Raw genomic sequence first — 21,914 nt, 5'->3', positions numbered from 1 at the left:
TAATCCTTGCAGTAGACTTGATTGGAAAGTAATAATACATAATTCGTGGAAGAAGTTAGGTTTGCATCTCTTGGTTATTTAATGGCCTAATCATTTATGTTCCAGATCTGGTGTCAACCATACATTGTAAGATCAGTCTACAGTGACCATTCAATCCTTGTGTATACAGTGTATGTGTTCTATGTTAAGGGGATAATAACCACAGCTTTATAAAACTCATTTTCAGTTAATAAAACCCAACTTAAGCCTTAAATTCACCTTCAGAGTTGCAGATGCAAACTGTGTGAGGCTTAAATGGGGTCTAATTAAGCGAATCACAGGTAGTAATTATTTATGAAATACATTATTTCTCCTAGGAAACAACTATTACAGAGATAAAACAGAAACTGATGCAGATTCCCGATGTACCCGGGATAATTATTGATGGATTTCCTAGAGATGTTGCCCAAGCACTATCTTTTGAAGACCAGGTAGGCGATTTCTTTTTTTTTCTACAGTTGTGACTTCACTTAATAAATATATGAATCACCACAACAGTAATCAAACAGTGTAATAGGTTGTAATAGGTATATAAAACCCTTAGATTGAAACTTGCATGCCAATTGGCTAATGCAGAGTCACACGGGCCAAAAATAAAACAGACATTGACCTACTAAAATAGTGACCTCAGGGGAACAATAATGTCTACTGTCTCTCCTTTCAACCCAATTTCAAATCACAAAGTCAAAGGCAGAAATGTCTGTGGGTGTAAAAAAAAACAGCTCATGCTGTGTGCTAAATGACACTCTTTCAAGCTATTGTCACCATGTCACTCAGCCTTCAGATTTCATCAACTGCCATGAGTCTGTACTCACTGAATTATGAGCAACATTTATTTATTGGCCACTAATTTGCAGCAGGAAACACTTGATCAGTGGGCTGTATAAGGCTATGAAGATGTACCCTTCATTCAAGAGGCTTAGTACAGGAGAGAGAGGCTTGCTCGTGTAAAACATGAGCAAACATTGCAAGATTACAGCAACCAATGTCTTAAATTGTCCTTTTGACAGACAAAAAAATATATACTACAATTGAAAAAGTGTTTATTTATTTATTTTTATTTTTTACAGTTTTGTAAAACAGAACCATACAGAGATACACTAGTAAGTCCTAGTTTTTAAACAGTTCAATAAACTAGTGACCCGTAATCCAGAAAGGTCTGTGTCTTCAGTCTTCTTCTGTGTGCTGCTTGAACCCGTGCTTCCATTTGATTAGAGAGACTTCACAAAATGTAATGTACCTGTTTGATGAAAAAATCTTTGTGCAAAAGAAAAGACACTTGATTCTGCCATGTACAGATACTTTTGCTTTGCAAACTGTACTGTATCAGAACAAAATACATTTAATCTTTGGTTTCTTTTTTTCCATTTTTTTCTCCTGTTTCTGCAAAACTGGATATCTATTAATATTTTTCCTCAAGCCTTTAGCCCATAGATAAATCAGGGGATTCATTTAATTGTTGACAGAAGCTACAGTAAAAAAAAAGTGTTTTGGCTAAGAGCCTGGGTTAGCTATGGCGATAAGGTCAGAAAGAAATGTGAATGATTTTGAAAGGTCTTCACTTAAGGAGATGGACTATGTAGCAACCTTGGCACAGAAGACAGAGATTGGAGTGAGTAAGAGCTTGGCGAATACATACAGTGCAGTATATAAGCTTTGAGAGTAGCTGGGGGTAATGCAACATGAATGGATTCATAGCAGCAGCAGAGTACTCTCAATCCGTGGCCTTGGAACAGCTCTGAGGCTTGTCAAATACCAACAGTGCCCAGTAATTGTTAACACATAGAATTTTGTGGCTGATGCTTTAATTTACTCCACTGGAAATTGAAGTAACCTTTTCAGATCCAGAGCAAGTGAATACATAAGAAGCAGCAATTTGGGCTTTCCCACACATCCCTACCTGAATGGAACACCTTTTTTAGGGTGAGTGGGTAAAGTGCCCATCCCATCCCTGGTCCCTCTGAGTGACTGCCTCCAAACATGTACCAATTGTGATGGTGTTTTCTCGGGATTCACACACCCGTCCAGAAGGAATTAGACTAAACCTCATTTTAAATAGGCTTCCAATCCTTACTTTGGATCCCTACTGCCAACCTTGGCTGGATTTGAACCAATAACAAATAATCAGGGAGATGAATAGCAGGCTTCATATTCCATTGCTCACTGGCATGGCTGGGATCCTTGTCTTAAAGCTATATTAAGCTGCTTTTGAGATTCAGGTGCTGAGAAGCGCCTACTGGAATCCTGCCAGACTGAGGAGACTGTCTTTTTGATTGATGTGGATTAGAGTATGAATAGTTGAGCAGATGAATGAAACTCATTTTGTGTGAAGCGCTGAAGTAATCAATGCAAATAAGTTAACATGCCTAATGGACTTGGATACTTTCAGCTTCAGTTTAGCATAAATTAGGACACTGTTTCCATGACTGAGGTAAAAACCTAGTGCTTTATCCACAGAACATTCAGCTGCACTCTGTCAAAGGCTCCTTTATCTACAAATTATTGTCCCCAAGGATCTTCCTTCTGCTGACTGATCAGACTGTGTTATAAACTGAAAATTCATGACGGTAGTGAGAATAGAAATGGGTTTGTTCAAAAGTATTCTGTTGCAGAATTACATAATCACCAAGAACTCCAACAACCCACAGTACAGAGTTAGAAATTAATATTTAGTTATATAGATTTTTATTTTGAAAAGTATAAATAGAATAATCACAGATTGAAGCTGTCAAAGTAGCCTTCTAGATTGTATCTTGCTGGTTTTATAGCGTGCCCTCTTATTACTGTAACACAACCGTTGGGAGTCACAGTTAACAGGCCGTGCTGCATGTGTTCCACCTTATAATGAGGATCTAAGTGAAATGGAATTATTGGGAAAATGGAATCCGCAGCTATACCACATCAGGATCAGAAGCATTTTAACAAGGGATATTTATATTTTAAAAAATAGATGTGTTTGAACTCATTGTAAAATATATGCTTTATATATATAGACCCCTGACCAATTCTCTCATATTACTGAATTACGAATAGTACACTGAGATTTTGTTCTGTTCGATATTTTATGTTAAAACATTGAAACTCAGAATCAATTATTGTAAGGTGACATTGGTTTTATGTTGGGAAATATTTTTAAGAAAAATAAAAAATTGAAATATCTTGCTTGCATAAGTATTCAACCTCTGTGCTGTGGAAGCTCCCAGTTTGCACCGATGAAAGAAATTGCCCTAACGAGGACACAATTACCTTACCATTGGCCTCCACCTGTGAACCATTAAAGTTGCTGTCACATTTTCTGGATAAAACCCCCACTGTTGAAGGATCATTGGTAAGGCTGTGAATCTGAAGGAAAATGAAGACCAGAAAGCATTTTACAGAAGTTAGAGATAAAGTAATACAAATGCGTAGATTAGGGAAAGGGTACACAATAATATCCAAGTGTTTGGATATCCCATTGAGCACAGTTGGATCAATAATCAGGATGTGAAAGCTGTATCACACCACCCAGGCACTGCCAAGAAAAGGCCGTCCCTCAAAACTCAGCTCTCAGACAAGAAGGAGACTTGTGAGAGAAGCCACAGAGAGGCCAACAATCACTTTGAAGGAGCTACAGAGTTCAGTGGCTGGGAGTGGAGTAATGGTGCACCAGTCAACCATATCAAGAGCTCTGCATGACACTGGCCTGTATGGGAGGGTGGCAAGAAAGAAGCCGTTACTCAAAAAGTACCATCTGAAAGCACGTCTGGAGTTTTCCAGAAAGCATGAGTGACCCAGCTGCAATGTGGGAAAAGGTTTTGTGGTCAGATGAGACCAATATAGAGCTTTTTGGCCAAAACTCAAAGCGCTATGTGTGGCGCAAAGCTAACACTGCCCATGCCTCAAGACACACCATCCCTACAGTGAAGTATGGTGGTGGCAGCATCATGCTGTGGGGATGCTTCTCATCAGCAGGGACTGGGCATCTTGTTACTGTTGAAGAAAGAATGGATGGAGCAAAATACAGGAAAATACTGCAAGAGAATCTGCTTAGGAGGAAAAAAACTGAAGCTTGGGAGGAAATTCACCTTTTAGCAGGACAATGATCCCAAGCACAAGGCCAAAGCAACATTGGAGTGACTCAAGAACAAAAAGTTGAATGTCCTACAGTGGCCCAGTCAAAGTCCTGATCTCAATCCCATTGAGAATCTGTGGCACTATTTGAAAATTGCGGTCCACAAGTGTCGTCCAACCAACCTGAACAACCTGGAGCAAATCTGCCAAGAAGAATGGGCCAAAATCACTCCGACACTGTGTGCAAAGCTGGTACATACTTACCCCAAAAGGCTTAAAGCTGTTATTGCAGCAAAAGGTGGCTCTACCAAATATTAATGTGTGGGGGTTGAATACTTATGCAAGCAAGATATTTCAGTTTTTTATTTTTCTTGAAAATATTTCCCAACATAAAACCAATGTCACCTTACAATAATTGATTCTGAGTTTCAGTGCTTTAAAATAAAATATCGAACAGAACGAAATTTCAATGTACCATTTGTAATTCAGTAATATGAGAGAATTGGTCAGGGGTCTGAATACTTTTGCAAGGCACTGTATATATATATATATATATATTTTTTTTTAAACTACTATTATTAATGTGCATTAAAAAGCCCCAAATCCCTCTGATGTGCGATTTGATTATTGGAATTGTGGTTTGTCTTTAAGATATTTACAGATCCACCTCTTCTCCACAAACACACCCTTCCCCCTCACCCCCAGGCTTAAGAATCAGAGCTCCATCCCTTCTAATTGATTGATATGGTGTTCATATGTCTGCTGTCAGATTATTATTATTTATTTCCAGCAGACGCCCTTATCCAGGGTGACTAACAGTTCTTACAAAGTATCACATTACAAAGTATAACATTACAAAATATCACAGTACAAAATATCACATTACAGATGAGAGCAGTTATAAAATACAATAAAGCCAGTAGTAAAATAACAAATTGTAACAGCTGTTAAACTTTAAAATATTTGATTATACAAGTAAATTCCATAAAGAGCAAGTAGTAAGTAGTTAGTTACCTTTAAGAATAAAATGAAGTACAAGATACTGAAAATATAATTCTGATTGACAACAGTAGTAGAATACAGAACAGAGATGTCCTAGACTGTTGGGGTTTCCTAGTTCATAGTCAGTCGATAATGGATGTACAGCTTGAATGAGTGGAGTTAGCCCCATTTGTTTGTTTTAGAGGTATCAAAACCCCATTCACACACCCGTCCAGAAGGATTGGTGTGGGGACTTGGGAAGACAACAGACACATGCATGCGCATCAGTTTCATATCATCAAATCCACAACAAAAACCTTTGCAACATCATCTTTGTGTATGTGGTGTAATAGTACATTTGGTTACAATACATTTCCTCACCCTTTCTATTGTAAACGTTTTCCAGGCTAGAGTGTACTTGTTATTATCACAAACAAGCCTCATTCCTCATTTTAAATAAATGCAAACATATGAGTCAGTGCTGGATTCAAACAAATAAACACTGGGCTGATACACCCAGGAGCTGTAGCTTTGAAATCTTATGTAAATATACTATCAGTTTCCCTACAAAGCACAGAAACGCATGCTGCCATTTACCCATTGACTTTTTTGTCATGTAATCAGATCAGCATTATGCATAGTGTTTGACATGAAAGTGGGAATTATTGTGTCTTTGTATAATTAACAGCCAATAACTAACAGGTGGTGATGTATGCTTTTTGATAAGATTGTTTAAAATGTAAAATATACATACAATGAAAATAGAATTCCCCTGAATTTGACATACGCTCCCAATGATTACATTTCCAATATGATGCCACTGTCCAAAACAATATACAAAACAAACAGCAATTCTGAGAAAAGATTATGTATACAAAAAAGAGTGCAGCAAATGTGAGATCCTGCACTATATTCATTAGAGTGCATTAGAGTGCCAGGGTTTCAGAGCAGGGTAGTTCTATGCATCGACCGGCATGTAATATTTATAATAAACAGTCATCCATGTTTAACCTGCAGTATATAGTTTGAAAAATGACTTCAGCATCAATTCTTTTTCCATAATGCAATATGATAAATTGTTCCAGATAACCTAACAGCAGTTTAAATGTCCTGTCAAGATTGATTTATCTGATACATACACTGTGGAAAATGTGCCATAGAAACACATGAATTAATAGCGCTATAGAATATGCAATATAGTAACGATCTGGATTGATGAGTGGATTTGCATATTCATTGCAATTAATCAGCTGAAGGGAGCAAGATAGCTTTTGTATGTTTGTATTTACTGTCACAATGCATCGTATTGTCTTATGGAATTTTATTTCAATGAAAATATATAACTGGCCATTTTGAAATATGGAAAGCCAAAGTATATTTAAGATTGAGATAAATGCAGTTCACTTTGTAATACTTTAGGCAAATCCCAACTGCCAGATGGTGTATGTGACACTGGCAGTGTCTGTAGTGTGTACTAGGGCTGTGTGCAATATTGGTGTATTTTTCAGCTTGGCGGCTGTGTGTAGTGACACAGCTGCAAGACCTCATATTATTCTCAGGGGAATATTGCAGCCTGCAACTACATTTTCTTCATAGTAAAACATAAACATTTAAATAAATGTCTGTAACCTGTATATAAATATACATTTAGTATCATCTTGTGTTCTTTAACACTGTAGGGTCGGTTATATGATACAATATTATATTTTTTATCTTGGCTTATTTTTATAGAATAAAGTTCACTGTAAATGTAGCGCTCATTAACAGAAGGTATAAGCTGATAATCATAAGTGAATTGCATTCAATCTGAAGCCCAAGCCAGTTGAAAGTCTGAAATGTGTGTAACATGGTGTTAGAACACTGGCCTAAGTATAAAAGTGTCTTTGTTAGATGTTCTCTGAGTTAAGTAGCATGTTACCTAATTTACCCTTTGTCACCAAATATTGTTAACAAGTGAGGGTCCATGACTACTATAAATATAGGTAGCGTAGGTACAAGTTTGTCATTCCTGAATGTAAGGGAGCAGAAAATGGCAAAATATGCTCAGTTAAGCAAAGAAAAAAGACTGTAATTACTTTAAGAAATGAAGGTCAATCTTTAAGACAAATCACAAGAACTTTGCAACTGTCTGTAACTGCTGTGGCCAAGACCGTCAAACGATTTGAAGAAACTGGCACTCATGAGGACCGAACAAGGTCAGGCAGGCCAAGGGTGACCTCAGAATCAGAGAACAAGTTCATTCGAGTCTGCAAAACCGGCAATCAACTGCCCTTGAAATACAAGCTCAGCTAAATGTTACTAGAAGTACAGATGTTTCAACATAAACTGTTCAGAGGAGAGTGAATGAAGCTGGCCTAACTGGAAGAGTTGCTGCAAAAAAATCATTGTTAAGAGTGCAGAATAGGAGGAAGAGACTTGCCTGGGCCAAAAAACACAGAAACTGGACGTTTGAGGAGTGGAAGTCAGTCTTATGGACCAATGAGACAAAATTTGAAATATTTGGGTCCAACTACCGAGTATTTGTAAGACGCAGAGAGGGTGAGCGCATGAGTTCTGCATGTGTGGTTCCCACTGTCAAGCATGGAGGAGGCAGTGTCATGGTCTGGGGTTGCTTTGCTGGTGACCGAGTTGGTGATCAGTCTGTGGCAAGCTCAACCAGCATGTCTATCATAGCATACTTCAAAGGCATGCCATTCCATCAGGATTATGGCTAGTTGGGCAGTCCTTCATTCTTCAGCAAGATAATGACCTGAAACACACCTCAAAGTTGTGCAAGAACTATCTGGCGAAGAAGGACAGTGAAGGACAACTCAGTATAATGACCTGGTCTGCCCAGTCTCCAGACCTCAATCCCATAGAACTTGTATGGGATGAACTGGACAGAATAGTCAAAGCAAAGCTACCCACAAGTGCCCTACATCTCTGGGAAATGCTGCAGAAGAGCTGGGAAGACATGCTGGGTGATTTCCTGCTTTCCTGTTGTTAACCGGATGCCTCGTATTTGTGAGGCTGTTATTAAGGCAAAGGGTGGCTATTTTGAGGAATCCAAGATTTAGAGACAATTTTCAGTTTTCTTGAACATTGCTTTGATATGCCTTATGTTTTGTTTTGTATATTGTAACAATGTGTTTTCATTTTCAAGTAATTATAGAAACGTATACGACATAAAACATTGTCAATTATGAAAAAAGCTAGTTTCCAGCAAATGTACTCAAACTTTTGACTGGTACTATATATATATATATATATATATATATATATATATATATATATATATATATATATATATATATATATATATATATATATATATATATAATAACTATACTGCGGATTCAGATATATCGCGGTCCTGGAGTTGGCTCTCCATTTTTACTGTCTAACTGTGTATGTATTAGCTACAATATACATAAGCACCTACAATTACAAATATTTCCTACTGCACATCACAAACTAAAACACACAAAACAATTAAAAACAAAGCATTACTATCGTACTGTTATCATATACACACGTATTGCACAATAACACAAAGCAAAGTAAATATCTACTTACTGAAGTGGTTTCTATTTTAGCCAACGAGGTGTTTACGTGTGGCAGCAATGCACTAGAAAAAGTCACAAGGCAATGACATCAGCTCCCTAGCAACAAACCTCCAATGTTGTTGTTGGGAATTGATTATTTCAATGCAGCGGGTTGAATGGTTGCAGACTCATGAAATTAATTGGAGACTGAAGTTGATGAGAAGCAATTACCCACCGCTGTACGAATTACAACAGTGTGCTGCTTTTTATATGAAAAATGAGAAAAAGCAGGCTGCGTAGAGGATTTATACTGGACCCTGACGCACCTGATAAAATGAGAGAGTGGTTGTACAGTATTTATTTGTTAGCCTATTTGTTTTTCTATGGGTCTCTCGCTATATCACAGCCCTTGATATATAGCAGATTTCTTTTGGACCCCAACACCCGCGATATATCGAGTGGGTGATATATATATATATATATACACACACATACATACATATATATATATATATATATATATATATATATATATACACATACATACATACATATATATATATATATATATAGAGAGAGAGAGAGAGAGAGAGAGAGAGAGAGATAGATAGATAGATAGATAGATAGATAGATAGATAGATAGATAGATAGATAGATAGATAGATAGAAATGGTGGCAGACCATATAGTGCTACTTATATAATTAAAATAGGGGCCCAAAGATGATACAAACATACAGTATGACTAGTGTCTGTGAGTTTATTTTATTTGAAACTTTTTTTCCAAATTGTTATCTGTAAAGGAATGTAATAGGAGGGTTTAATTTTCAAAGAAGTCCTATAAATAAGATTATCCACAGTCAAATAAATATTATTTAGGTACAATAAACTCCCTTATAATTTTATCCAAGCAGATTCATGGAAGTGGGGTGTCTTGTCCTTGCATGCAGTGTCTGATAAGAGCTCATCTCGCTGACCGTTCCCACAGATCTGCACCCCGGACCTGGTGGTGTTCCTGGCCTGTGTCAATAACCGGCTGAAGGAGCGACTGGAGAGGAGGGCGGAGCAGCAGGGGAGGCCTGACGACAACCCCAAAGCCACTGAGCGCCGCCTGGCCAACTTCAAGCAGAATGCCATCCCTCTGGTGAAGTACTTCCAGGAAAAGGGCCTGATTGTCACGGTAAGCCTTCCTGTCAGCCGGCAACAGGCAGCGAGCAGTAACAATAACATTGCATTACTGAGAGTCATTCCATTATTATACTAACACACTAAATATCGGTAGGAAAGTGGCTCTTCCGACTACATCACCTCATCCACATTCTCTTAGTATAAAAGTCTAATCTGGCACGTGATTTGTGAATGCAATTATTGTTAACCAGCACTGTCTTCCTGAATAGGTGAATAGATTTTGTGAGCATGCCGCTGTCAAAAGAACAATGGCAATCTGAAGTGACGTATGTGTCTCTTTCCCTGTTCTTTAAAACTGAACAGTTGTCATCTGTTCTTAAAGCTGTCTGTTCCCATCAGTATCATTTATTCCCAGTGGATGTTGTCCATCACATGCGAATGTTCTGGCAGTTTTCTATTGTATAACAGCCATTCAGAACAGAAACACAGAAATGTCTGGTCGTATTACTCATATAATTGAATACATAAAAAGGGGATTAAAGACGTCATATTATACTATTGTATTATACACATTTTCCCCCCACAACTGACAACTGCTAATTGCAGCTGATTTTGGCCCTTTAACTCATAGTGTCCCTTTTACTGTTCATTGGTGTGTCTAAAAAACACTTCGACACTTTGTGTTAATCCGTACTTCTTTACGTTCCTATAAGACAACGGTCTTCTGGACGATCGTCATGTATATATACTTACATATACTCACATATCTACTCAACGCGTATATTATTATGCGAATATATATATATATATATATATATATATATATATATATATATATATGATATATATATATATATATATATATATATATATATAGTAGGTCATAGCACATAGTATTTGTACAGTACTATATACAGTAGTCTCTGGCTAAGAGAACACCCCTTGGGAAACAAAGTGTTCTTTTAGCCAAAGTGTTCTCTAAGGCAGAGTTGACCACCGGATACAATATGCCAAGGCCAATCATGATCTAAATCAATAAATACAAACGCATGTATTACGTATGTCATGATGCTCGTGAATCAACATATGAAATGAACAGAATACGTAAGAAAAAAGCAATAGGCAAGCGTATGCTAATAAACTAGAATAATAGCTAACTGACAAACTAACATTAATAAGCTAACTGACACACTCAATTAACAAAGCACCCCTACACACAGTAAACATACTGCAGCGTCTCTAACAGTAATTATGAATATGAGCATGAAATTTAACATCACAGTTACAATACAATGCTGTATCAGGTTTTAATCGGTTAGCAGCAATCAGTGCCAAAAAGGTGATCGAGTTGTGGCCCCAGTGTGCTTGGGAGTCTTGGCCAATCGGGTTGTGTTTTGTGCCTCGTTCCACTTGTGAGATCCAATAATGTGTCTTGTTGTGTCTACATTGTATGTCTGGTTCCCTTTCAATTTGAATGACAACCATTACCGAATGGGAAAGAGCCTCTCTGACCGTCAATCTCTGAGCAAATATACAAAAGCTGCCCTATGAGGGCTCTGCTGTGAGGGGGAAGTCCCGCCCAACTCTTGCCGAAGGGGGATGTCCTCACAGTAGCCCATCTCCATTTTCTCTCTCATATCTCTGAGACAGGTCGTGAATTGCTTTGGCGTTTGCGTCCGAATTTGGCTGGTTTATTTGTTGCTCCAAATAAATTCTAAACCACGGTATCATGCTTTCGAGCGTTAGTAACACTGCTCTCACTATAGTCTCCCGTCAGTTTATTGGCTAGAGCTGGTTTTGACCCCTCTTCACAGATTAGCGATCGGCCACTACTCTCACTACATGAAGCTTTGTGTAGCTGATACACCGTATGAGAGCTGTTGTAGTGCTGTAGGAGACCCTGCGGGCTCACGATGGCGTCCTGTGCGCGAATTAATCGGTCAGCGAACCAAGAAAAAAAAAAAAAACAGTTCGGGCCTAGCACCCCTCTCAAGCCTCGGGCTATCCTAGCGCGGCTGCGCTTGCCCTCGACGACCACGCCGATTGAATCGGCTGCTTACCTCGGCACCGACTGTGCTTTCCCGCCTTCTTGCGAGGCTGAGAAGAACAGCACCCACCCGGCCCCGGTTGACCCAGAGTCGGCATGAACATCTTCGGCGCCGCCTACAGCTTGGCCCCGACCTTGCCTACCATCGGCACCGGCCTTGGAACAGGTCCACTCGGCACCGACTGTTTGGCACCGACATCGTGTTCTCTCGATTGATTCAGCATTGGGGAGTAGTTTCGAGGCCGTCGACAGCCTGGCACAGACCACGCTACACGTTGGCATTGACCTCGGCGCCGATCGACTTGGCTCTGCCCACTCGGCACCGACAGCGCTTTTCTCGGCGCCGATCCCGGCACTGATTGATTCGGCTCCGGGGAATAGCTTCGAGGCTGTCTACAGCCCCACTCCGACCGCGCTACATGTCGGCATCAACCTCGGAGCCGGTCGACTCGGCACCGACCACGCGGCACCGACTGCGCGCATCTCGACACCAACCTCGGCACTGACAGCGCTCGCCTCGACGCCGATCCCGGCACCGACTGATTAGGTACCAGTGAATTGTTAAAAAAAACAAACAAAAAAAACACGTCTGCAGGCTGCTCGTTGAGCATAGCAGTTTGAAACAACAACAACAACTGCAAATATGTCGGTGCGGTCAACTGGATCAGCGGGCTTCCACCAGTGTGACCGGTGCTCAGCCAAGCTACCCAGCAGGATGAACACAGATCCTGCGCCAGGTGCCTCGGGCCAGAACATGCGGCCAAGGCACTGGCAGGTGAGCTGGACTGCTCTCCCTGTAGGAAGTTCTCAAGGAGAAAAAAAAGATGGAGAGCAGCCCTATCCCCAGCAGAATCTCTCTCCTCAAGCCAGGGGAGAATGAGATCGGTGGTCCAAGGGCCTCCACAGAGGTCTTCCAGGACCCCCCCCTGCTACAGTGATCAGGGAAATCTCCTGCACAACCGGGTCACCCTCCCCTTCCCCACCACTGGTACAGAGGTGCAGGCACCTCTCAGGGAGGCGAGATGGTCACCGTTGAGGCGGTACCACTCAAGGGGACGCTCACCAGGGGACAGTCGGTCGCCGTGCAGGTACCGCTTCCCTTCCCCAGGGGACAGGAGGTTGCCACGGAAGCGCCGCTCCCCTTTACCACGCAGGCGCAGACGTTCTCCATCGCTGTCGTCTCGAAGGCACTCAAATTCGGCCGAGCAGCGCTTCAGCTCAAGAAGCGGGCTTAGGCGCATTCCCCACGGACCATACACATGTTATGCCCAGTTCGGGCTCTGTGCTGTTATTTGGATAGGATGACATCCTGGAGACAGTCCAACCAGCTGTTTGTCTGCTACAGGTCCCTCTCTAGAGGTCAGGCCCTATCGAAGCAACATCTAGTGCATTGGGTGACAGATGCGATACGCTTGACGTATGAACAGACGGACTCCCTGTTACCAGGGGACAATACAGCCCATTCTACCAGGGGCCAGGCAACTTTGTGGGCTTTCCTTCATGGTGCTTCCTTAGATGAGTTATGCTACATCGACAGGTAGTCAGACATTTGTGCGTTTTTACCACCTTGATGTGACAAACCGAACGAGACCCTCTTTGGGATCTAGAGTTTTGCAGGCGGCATGCCCTTAGGCGTTATGTGGGCTCTGCTGCTGTGGGGTTGTACCGTCGGTAATCTGGAGCCACAACGGCTTTGGTACAGCTTCTGTGAGGGGGAAGTCCCGCCCACCTCTTGCTGAAGAGGGACATCCTCACAGTAGCCCATCGCCATTTTCTTTCGAAATCAGAGGTCAGCTGGGGACACGACCTCGAAGGGTAATGGTTGTCATTCTCTTTCAGGGAACCATGGTTATGGTAATAATCTAACGTTCCCTTTCAATTCGAATGACAACCATAACCATGGTTCCCTGAAAGAGAATGACAACCATTACCCTTCGAGGTCGTGTCCCCAGCTGACCTCTGATTTCGAAAGAAAATGGCGCTGGGCTACTGTGAGGACGTCCCTCTTCAGCAAGTAGTGGGCGGGACTTCCCCCTCACAGCAGGTCCCTCATAGGGCAGCTTTTGTATATTTGCTCAGAGATATCCAGTGTCCAATCAATTGTCTCACTAATTAGGTGATTAAGTGCCTATGCTTCATTCATAGTCACTCAGGCGTGTCATGGTCAAGGATGAATTAATGAGTGATTAAAAAGAAACCAAAAACATTTTGTGAATGTCCATCATTTATATACCTTATTTTTTTTCGAAAATAAATGTGTTATAATAGTGATAAGTTTATTTTGATACTTGGTATATATAAGGTAAAGAAAAAAATGAATGTCAGCATACTGAGGCTACAAACAGTGCTGACTGAGGCATCTCAAACATCTCAGCAACACCTATATAGACAACATGGGAATTAATTTCAATAAATATGCTTTCAGTCACCTTCAGTCATATAGAATCATTTACAATTACTATATCTGTGGGCTTCTATACAAGCCATAAGGAAATTAAAAGCCCCATCATACCTGCAGGAGGTGGCGAGGTGACGTTGATAACAAACCCCTTCCCGGCCTAAAGTGGTTGTTCTCAATAAGGGATCTTCAACAGGGCTCTGTTTCAGAGAGGACTGTAAACCAAATTAATGGCAAATAAGGATGGAAACTGGAGCTTCACAGCAAGAGCACAGTTCACAGCACTGGTGCAGCATCGCTCCTTTCTCATTATCAAGAAAGGCTTTCTTGGTAAAATTAACATTGTTCAAGTTGTTCTGATTTTTTTTTTTCAATTTATTTCTTAAGACCGAAAGACAATTGAAGGCATTGTTGGTAATGCTTTTGTTTGTCGTCTCCAAATAGTACATTGACACAGTTTAGCGCTGTTCTTGAGAGGCCCAGCACTGAATGGAAGGGGTTGTTTGGGTCTGAATTAGGTGGCTCTGTTAGGAATCTCACATTGTGCCCGGCTGTAGACAGTCCCATTGCCCCTCACGTTTTGTGAGTTATGAAAAAGAAACAGTTGTGTCAGACACTTCCTCTCTACTCTAATAGCCCTGGTCTTTTGTACAAGCCAAAGGGACATTTCTGTATCTGCCTATTAGAGAGAGTGAGGCTTGAATTGTCCACAGGCTCTTTCTCCTTAGTGTTTCCAGACAACTAATGCATTTAACCAGTGAATGAGAAGCCAGATGATTGACCACTGCATGTAGTTCAGGTACCCGGCAGTGAGATGCATTTTTAAATCTATCTCGCGCACTATGAACCAAGTTTCAGGTGTAGGCACAAATGGGAACACAGATTGTAATGTTTAAATCCTCTTGAACCAAGTGAAGATTTTTAAGGGAGATGTTCCAACTTCATCTGCCGTGAAAAATAGATTTATTATAGTTTTGTTTTTTTAAGACAGTATGTTAATGACAGGTTAGAAAGCTGCGCTTTCCTATTGTGATTGCTAGAATTTGTGTGAGTGTCCAGATGATTGAAAACTTCACAAGAAAAAATTTAATTTTCTTTTCTTTGATATTTAAGATTTCCGGTGATTTTCTTGGCTCTGTGACTTCTTTGTTCATTCTAATAGATCAGCAAGAACCATAGACAGCAGTCCTAAGAGTCACATACAAGGCCCTCCAGACAGCATGACTGGGCTCTAGGCATTCGATGTTGGCTTATTGAATTCTGTTAATAAACTACCTAACGTATTTATAATATTAAGACTGCCTGCTTTATTTAAATCACCTCAGGGCTTGAAAGAGGTTTAACCCTCCTACTTTTGTTTATTAGAGTCATTCCAACCTCAGGTAATTTTAAATGACAATGCCTGTTTTTTTTGTTTTTTTTTAAACCAATTCAGAAGATATTCTTATTTTTTATATGGGATGTAATTTAATAGATAGTCAGTAGCTGACAGTTACGCATTCTCACAAGGTAATTCTAAAATATAAAACAATAACCTGGTGGACGGTGTCTCGCTCATCCTTGCTAAACAATATACAACACAAATAATAATATAAACAGCGCACTTATATATTTAAATACCTAGTGGTGGGGCACTAGGTATTTAAATATATTTTTAGAATGTCAGTAGTGAAATGGGAAACCACATTGTAAAATAAAATTGCTGGCAATAAGGGCATAAAGAATCGAATGAAAGGAAATTAGGTTATGTGTATGTTGTGCTGCCCCTATCAGTGCATTTGCTCTTCTGTGCAAACATTGACTGTTCAATACAATCTTATTTTCTGGTTCAGGGCATTAATACCTTATAGTAGATTTAGTTTTTCTTGATGTTCTGTTTCCACTGACCTGTTTTCATGTGTGTCGTTTAGATGGTTTCACTGTGTACCATCTCTATGATCAGCTCTCAGTCCATTAACATGGGTGTCTACCATTTCACAACAACAGTAACATATATCTTTCTGGATTTTATGATGATTGAATCACTTCTAAATAATATGTAATTGTATACCTGTTCTAGGAGTTAGCATAGGAAAAGTATAGCCAACTGTAGTAATGCATAGTGAAACCATGGTAAAGCATAGTTAAGAACTGTATTATAAGACCAGAGAGGTATGGTAAAGAACTTAAAATAATTAAATAATTAAATAAATAAATAAATAAATAAATAAAACATGGTAAACAATTCTAAATGGTTAGTATAATTATGGGGAAAGTATTTGACAACTGTAAAATTACCATGCAAACTTTTTTTATTATTTATTTATTTATTTTTTTGTTATTTCAAGGATAGCTTTAAAAACTCAAAGGCAGCATTTATCCATTCTTCAAAACACTGGAGGTTTTTTTTTTTTTTTTTAATAGAACTGTTATTGAATGCATTTCAATCGAATAATACCATTGCAAAAATGGTACATTGAATGCCAGATGAAATAGTGATACAGAAGCTGTGCACGTTGCCTTTAAATCTCTTCAAAGAAAATATAAAATATCATTAGAGATGAATCCCAAATTAGAATTACTTTCCTTGAAGTAAACCATTTCTGTGCCTTCAAATGCCAAGTTAAAGCTAATTGTGAGTCATCAAAAAATACATTTAAAATGTTATTTTACAAGTGACGATCTTGGCTGCATTGTATTTCTGTTAATTGCAATGAATGCTTTAATCAGTTAGCCAGGTATACTTTAATGAGTAGAGATGCTTGAGGGCTCAGTAGCTGTACCCTAAATAAATCAAGTTATTGATCTCCTTAATATGACATAGCTGCAGCATCGACCATGCATGTTTCTTTAATTAGTCTGACAAATTGTATCTTCTGGCATTCAAAGTGCAAGCCTGCCTCGAAGGAGAAAGGGCTGCTTCTCTCAGCAAGTACATCAGATTGCAAAGTAGCTGTTTGTAATTGTTGGTTGTCAAGGAAACCCCAGCAATTCTCCTGACCTTACTTAGTTCCTGTTTTAGATCCATTATCCAGCATTGCGCCATAATGATGTCCCCTCACAATTATCAGTACTTTCACAATTATGGGTTTTACAATCCTATTAAAAGAGAACAAATATGGTATTGTTATATAAATTAGTACATTGTGGGTAAGGTGTCTTTTATGGGATAAGAGATTTATCTTGTGCAGTTTGGGGATTCAAGATATTACTGGTTCTGGATGCTCAAACTGTGCAAAAGCCACACTACACACAAACTTTTAACTTATTATTAATCACAAAAAACAAAGCTTGTACCTAGGAAATGCTACAGAATATTTTAATTATTCTAGTATTCTGTGCAGAGGATGACATCTGTACACAGGATAACATTGACAAATTCGTGATTTATGCTACCTGCTCCACAAAATGTAAGGACTGTCTTTTAAGGAGCGATGACCATCTAAACATTCTCTTAGGTTAAACAGTGCTTTGAAAATTGACAGTAAAAGAATAAACCTCCTCTAAAACCTTGCGAGTTTGATTTAATTTTCCTTGAAAAGGTCCTTAAAGTTTTGCATTGTTCATATAGAAAAGATAGGTTGGCGGGTCAGACTTATCATCACATACCATAATATGAATGCTTTATTAATTATGATTATATTTATTGGAAAGGATGTAAAATACAAAAGGAAGATTATTGCCTGTCTGGGATGAATAGGGTAAAGGGTGTAATCTTGGCCAGTATGGAATGCCTATGTTTTAATAGTGAAATAAATACATTGTGTTTTATTTTTTGATGCAGTACTGTAAAAACATTAAAATGTTATTTAGCAATATTCTTTTAATTTCTTGTGAAAAACACATACTTGATTATGATCATGTTATCCTGTTAACCTATATAGTACCACTCTTATCAAGATCAGTGATCTGTAATGATGGGTTTTGTCAACCTATAATTGGCATCAACCTGAAATTCTATTCTGATAAACAAACCACAGGGTTTGCCTGTAACTGCTATTTCCTGCTGTACTGCATACCAAATATTGTGTAGTAATAATAATAATAATAATAATAATAATAATAATAATAATATAAAAATGATATAATATAATAGATGATCATAAAAACAGTTTTTTATATGCTGCTAGTAGTTCATAAAAGTGCTTTTTATTTTCATTTCAGCAATCACCAGCTGTTGAAAGTCCAGCAACTTTCTTAAAGTAAAGCAAATGTTTTCCATTCATTCAACACATAACATTGTAATATGTTCTTATTAATGAATTAAATAAGTCACAGCTGTGGACCCAACAATAACCATGCATTAGGGGTATTCTCACAGCCCATTACATGGAAAACTGTCAAAATGATTCGCAGTGGCTAAATTCCTTTTGTTTTTATCACAGCTCACTACCAGGTCACGTAAGAATAGTTCAGTGTTATTTTAATTCAGATGTGTCTATTAAATCTACTTCAGTAAAGAAAGGGCTGTTTGTACATACGTTTCTGTAATCCTTCCTTGCCATTTAACATTCTTAATGTCCTACTGTAGCTGAATTTGCAGTGTGACAGTTAACTCTCCACTGACTGAACACAGATTATTCAGAATATTTATTTCTGTGTCTAATTGTCCCAGATTAAACCATCTGGAAAACAGTAAGTGCTTGATTCTGAAATCTTAGAGCTGTGGGTTTTTTTGTGTTTTGTTTTTTAAATGTTCTTGAAAAATGTGTTTGTTAAACATCAGAAAGCTGTTTTGTTGGACCATTTTACGATAAGGTTTACAAAAACAGCTTGCATCTTCACATTTTGATTTGCAGATACCTTACAGTATTTGATAAAGATATTAAGAGTTAGTCCCAGAGAAAACGAGGCAGATGGGTGTACAATGTGAACCAGCTGGGGGGACCCTGGGGGACAACACAGTGCACACAAAATGACTGTTTTCATGAATGCAACTTTATACCAATGCATTTGAAAAGTTTTAGAACTCTAATTCTGTAGTAAATTCAATTCTAAAAGTAAACAAAAGATCTGCATTGAAAAGACGTAACTCATTTTTTTCATAGCTGGACGCTGACAGAGACGAAGAAGAAGTATTCTATGATATAAGCGTAACCGTTGACAACAAGCTGTTTCCCACCAAAGAACCTGTGGCAGGTAGGCATGAGTAACATGAATTTGTCTGTCTTTAGGTTGATGTAAAAGCCTTGTCGAAAGGCAAGTCGATTCAGGAAGTAGCTGAATAATTAGGCATGGCTTGATGAGCATTAGGCATGGCTTCTTAATGAGCATGGGGATTTCTTGATGTACAGTGTAGTTCAAATCTTTTATTGTGAAGTAAAAGGTTTGAATAGCATGCTGTAAACCAGAAGATGTGCATGTAATTAAAACAAATTTCATCTCCTACTGTGCAGAAGAAGGTTTGAATCACATCAGATATGTCAAGTGGCATCTTAATTTGCATTAATGAGCCTGGTGCAATCAGAGATTCAGTGTACTGTCGGAGTTGTATCCTAGTTAGTTCTCTCAAAGACAGCCCTGTGGGAATCAGAGTCATGCTTGACTTGTCTTTTACTTTGAGTTCTGTCTTTATGATTTCGTAATGTGATAGCAGGAAATGTACCTCATTTAGTTATGTGTTGTCTTTTTCAAAATACTGTACTGTTTGGTAAAATCATGCAATCCTTTAAATACTTCACTTTTCAGTATATGAATGTGGGAGATGAAACAGTTTGTGTAATAAGACAACGGCGTCAGAGGAGTGTGAAAGAGGAGTCAGAGGGTGAAAACAGTCAATTTAAATCAAAGTCCTGAGGCCAGGCTAAATCTCTGAATCAAACATCTATTCATATCAGTCAACAGGAGGGATGTTACTGTATATCGTTATATCGTTATATATTACAGCATTAATGTAGTCCACATATTCCGTTTGTTGTCTCAGTATGATTTATTATATAGTTGCCTGTTTGTATTGTATTTTAATTAAATTGCTGTGTTGTTAAAGGTGTCATTTATATACCCTTCTTCTTACATACTCTCCTGTTATGATATTTGTATTTACAAGTACAGGGTCATTATACCACTGAGTCGAACTTCCCAAACAAATATCCCTGCTTTGTATTTGCAATCGCTGAACATTGTGGAAAGTGTTGTAGGTTAAACATCAGCCTACTGCACACCTACTGGTAATTCTTAATAAATGCTCCCCTGCTGTTGTTTGAGTCCCACAATAGCAGTGGTTGTAATTGCTTCATTTGCATCAAGACCCATAATGTTCACCAATGAACAGAAATTGAAATTGAGCAAGTCACTTCTCTGTGACTATAATTACATTTAACAAGGATAGACTCACTGATTTTTAGTTAACCGTTTATTGTAAAAGTTGTCATATATATGACAAAACTGTTTTTTAAAGGGTTGAGCCAAATAATTTCCCATTAAACCACATAATTAAAATTTAAATAATTTACCAGAATATATATATATATATATATATATATATATATATATATATATATATATATATATATATATATATATATATATACAGTGCCTTGCAAAAGTATTCAGACCCCTGACCAATTCTCTCATATTACTGAATTACAAATGGTACATTGAAATTTCGTTCTGTTCGATATTTTATTTTAAAACACTGAAACTCAAAATCAATTATTGTAAGGTGACATTGGTTTTATGTTGGGAAATATTTTTAAGAAAAATAAAAAACTGAAATATCTTGCTTGCATAAGTATTCAACCCCCACACATTAATATTTGGTAGAGCCACCTTTCGCTGCAATAACAGCTTTAAGTCTTTTGGGGTAAGTATGTACCAGCTTTGCACACAGTGTCGGAGTGATTTTGGCCCATTCTTCTTGGCAGATTTGCTCCAGGTTGTTCAGGTTGGTTGGACGACGCTTGTGGACCGCAATTTTCAAATAGTGCCACAGATTCTCAATGGGATTGAGATCAGGACTTTGACTGGGCCACTGCAGGACATTCACCTTTTTGTTCTTGAGCCACTCCAGTGTTGCTTTGGCCTTGTGCTTGGGATCATTGTCCTGCTGAAAGGTGAATTTCCTCCCAAGCTTCAGTTTTTTAGCGGACTGAAGCAGATTCTCTTGCAGTATTTTCCTGTATTTTGCTCCATCCATTCTTCCTTCAATTGTAACAAGATGCCCAGTCCCTGCTGATGAGAAGCATCCCCACAGCAGGATGCTGCCACCACCATACTTCACTGTAGGGATTGTGTGTCTTGAGGCATGGGCAGTGTTAGGTTTGCGCCACACATAGCGCTTTGAGTTTTGGCCAAAAAGCTCTATCTTGGTCTCATCTGACCACGAAACCTTTTCCCACATCGCAGCTGGGTCACTCTCATGCTTTCTGGCAAACTCCAGACGTGCTTTCAGATGGTACTTTTTGAGTAACGGCTTCTTTCTTGCCACCCTCCCATACAGGCCAGTATTATGCAGAGCTCTTGATATGGTTGACTGGTGCACCATTACTCCACTCCCAGCCACTGAACTCTGTAGCTCCTTCAAAGTGATTGTTGGCCTCTCTGTGGCTTCTCTCACAAGTCTTCTTGTTTGAGCGCTGAGTTTTGAGGGACGGCCTTTTCTTGGCAGTGCCTGGGTGGTGTGATGCAACTTCCACTTCCTGATTATTGATCCAACTGTGCTCACTGGGATATCCAAACACTTGGATATTATTTTGTACCCTTTCCCTAATCTATGCATTTGTATTACTTTATCTCTAACTTCTGTAGAATGCTATTTGGTCTACATTTTCC

General features: G+C 38.9%; 1 protein-coding gene across 1 annotated transcript in view; it reads left to right on the top strand.

Annotated features, from left to right (window-relative positions):
- Positions 1-21,914, top strand: part of LOC121326556 (adenylate kinase isoenzyme 5-like) — a 39,161-nt gene that overhangs the window by 5,324 nt on the left and 11,923 nt on the right. The window contains exons 5-7 of the mRNA XM_041269893.1: positions 357-470; positions 9,581-9,772; positions 19,193-19,283. Coding sequence (XP_041125827.1) covers positions 357-470; positions 9,581-9,772; positions 19,193-19,283 — 397 coding nt within the window. The remainder of the gene's footprint in view (positions 1-356; positions 471-9,580; positions 9,773-19,192; positions 19,284-21,914) is intronic.

This window comes from Polyodon spathula, chromosome 14 (assembly GCF_017654505.1).
Source record: "Polyodon spathula isolate WHYD16114869_AA chromosome 14, ASM1765450v1, whole genome shotgun sequence".
Classification (NCBI taxonomy): domain Eukaryota; kingdom Metazoa; phylum Chordata; class Actinopteri; order Acipenseriformes; family Polyodontidae; genus Polyodon; species Polyodon spathula.
This window is presented reverse-complemented; position numbering and strand designations above follow the sequence as displayed.